This window comes from Fulmarus glacialis, unplaced genomic scaffold (genome assembly GCF_000690835.1).
Source record: "Fulmarus glacialis isolate BGI_N327 unplaced genomic scaffold, ASM69083v1 scaffold42989, whole genome shotgun sequence".
Taxonomy (NCBI): Eukaryota; Metazoa; Chordata; class Aves; order Procellariiformes; family Procellariidae; genus Fulmarus; species Fulmarus glacialis.
This window is the reverse complement of record NW_009234706.1, coordinates 3,672-6,018: the sequence shown is the minus strand read 5'-3', so window position 1 is coordinate 6,018 and position 2,347 is coordinate 3,672. Positions and strand designations below refer to the sequence as shown.

The following is a 2,347-nucleotide window of genomic DNA, read 5'->3' as shown; positions in this document are numbered from 1 at the left end:
GTTATCAAAGCAGCAATCTTTTCTCAGAATGGCTTGTGACCTCTTATAGCAACAACTCCATTAGCATTTCAAGAAATGTACATGGAAAAACCCTGTATTAAGTTTCAGTCTCCAGAATTATCAAGGGTTTTAGAGTAACTTCTGCTGAACATAATGTAACTTACTTTGCACATTGAATGTATGGGGTTAGACGTTATTAAGGTTGTTTTTCCTACTTAGGACCAGACAAAGCTAGCTTCTAACTCTGTGCTAAGACTTCCTTGATAATTAAGATACTTCCATTATGACAGTCATATACACTAGAGCTATCTGAAAAGTGTTTTCTATCACTGAGGAATTTATGCAGGGAACAAATGTGCATAATTCTTCCTGAACAGAAACATCCCACAGGAAAACCTTACATGACTAACTTTTATAGAAGCATCTCCAGACAATCTTCTGAAGTTATAAAAACAAATCCTTTATTTAACAGATATTCTTTAAAAAAAAAAAAAACACAACAATTTCCATAACAGAAATCAAACCTATGCATGTCACATAAGACATTCTGAAGGCAGTAGTTGTTGAATATTGACAGTTACCCATGGCACTGAGGAAACATGGGCTATGCAAAATGAGTAACTGCATTTATTACTATTGCCTAAGTAGGAAAGACCAGACAGGAACAAAAATGTTCTTTTAAAACAGTTATGCTTTTCTTTTGATGATATAACCTCCAGCACCTGGCCCCTCCTCTAGCAATACCCCCAAAGTAATACCGATCTCTGAAAATAGTCTGAACGAAATTAACACACTTCGTTCCATTTTCAGTCCCTCATGTACTAATCAGGAACAAAGCAGAGATACGCAAGTATGGAAAAAAGTCTCTCAAGCACTTTCTTATTTCAGTCATACCTTAAGGCAAATTTGTAAATTTTATGGGAATATCTTGAGAATTAAGGATAGAGCCTGTGAAACTCTTTCTTTGTAGTTTTTGATGAAAGTCAACTTTCTCAGAGAACAGGTATACACAGCAATAACCTCTCAGCAGTGTCTTAGGATAAGACCATGTTAGTGATGTTCATGTAATTTTTACATCTGCAAGTATTTCTTAAAGTAAACTTACATTTGCAGTCCAACTCTACAAGATAAAATTTCAGTAGTTCTGTGCACAGTGTGATGATGTTATTTCAGTGAGTGTAAATGTTGAGGGCAACAAGGTAAAACTACCTCTGTATCTCATTTCCACATAAAACGTATGAAAGCGATAATAGAATATGGTATCTTCTCAGAGTCTCACGTTTTTAAAAAAAGGATGCAGCAAAGCCTCTTTTGCAGTTATTCTTGTTGCAGGGTTTAAGTCTAGTAGCTTATCAAGTAGGTCATATGCTTCATCAGGAACCTGATCCCATCCTTTCATGTCTGTTGCCTTCATTTCCAAAGCACCATCACCCTCCTGAAAGCTCTTCAAGTGTTGAATTTGTTTTCTGAGTGTCTCAGGAGCACACGGTTTGTCTGTTGCAACTGGCAAAGCTGAGTCATTTACAGACTTGCTGGGCACTTCACCCTGGGCTCTCTTACAGCTGCTATTTGTTCCTCTCAACTTCTCACAGAGGGTTCTTAAGTTTTGTGCTGGGACAACCTGGGTACACAGAACTGATTTACCTAGAAAAAAAATTTACAATAAGCAACAGTTTATTATACTTTCTATGCAACTGTAACTTCTAAGTTTGTTTCAGAGAAACTTCATGTCTTGAACTGTAACCAGCATTAAAAAAGAAAAAAACCAAAACACCAGGCTATCAAAAAACCAAATCCAACCCCCCCATTCTTCCAAACCAGCCATGTTTTACAGCAATAGCCCCAGCAAGTCAGAAGGCTAATAGTCTCAGTTCTACTCAGAACAAAGCTGCTTGGGTTTGTTTGTGAAGTTATGTAGTGACAGGTTGTCACCCACCCCACACACCATCTTTTTGCATTTCACTGTCATTTTAACAGAACTGAAGAAAATTAGATACCCCAATTTTTGCACCTCTGTCTGGAGAATGAAAATCAATGCTGTCAGTTACACTTCCAGTAGCAAGTGCTGCAGCATTTAGCTTGCAAACAATTAGGGGAATGGTATTTTAGTTTTTTGTGTGTTCTGTGGTGGTGGTGGTTTTGTTTTTTTTAAACAGGCCATCTGTTGGGTTTTGTTTTTGTTTTTTTTACTAGTCCTTCTTGAGCAGGGGGAGAAAAAGCAAGGTTTACATCATCTAAATATTAAGTCATATTGACTTAAGCCTCCAGGGCAAATTTTGCAGGAATAGAAACATTGCCTCAAGAATTCTAACCAAATGCCTGTAGAAAACATTTATTTGGCATATTT

At 37.0% G+C, this 2,347-nt stretch overlaps 1 protein-coding gene across 1 annotated transcript in view; it reads right to left on the bottom strand.

The window, feature by feature from the left end:
• Nucleotides 1–1,267: 1,267 nt before the first annotated feature.
• The window catches only part of LOC104082558 (cell division cycle 7-related protein kinase-like), a gene marked incomplete at its 5' end in the record, with an annotated part of 4,545 nt that continues 3,465 nt past the window's right edge, over nucleotides 1,268–2,347 (bottom strand). Inside the window, one exon of the mRNA XM_009585728.1 lies at nucleotides 1,268–1,644. Within this exon, the coding sequence (XP_009584023.1) occupies nucleotides 1,268–1,644 (377 nt within the window). The remainder of the gene's footprint in view (nucleotides 1,645–2,347) is intronic.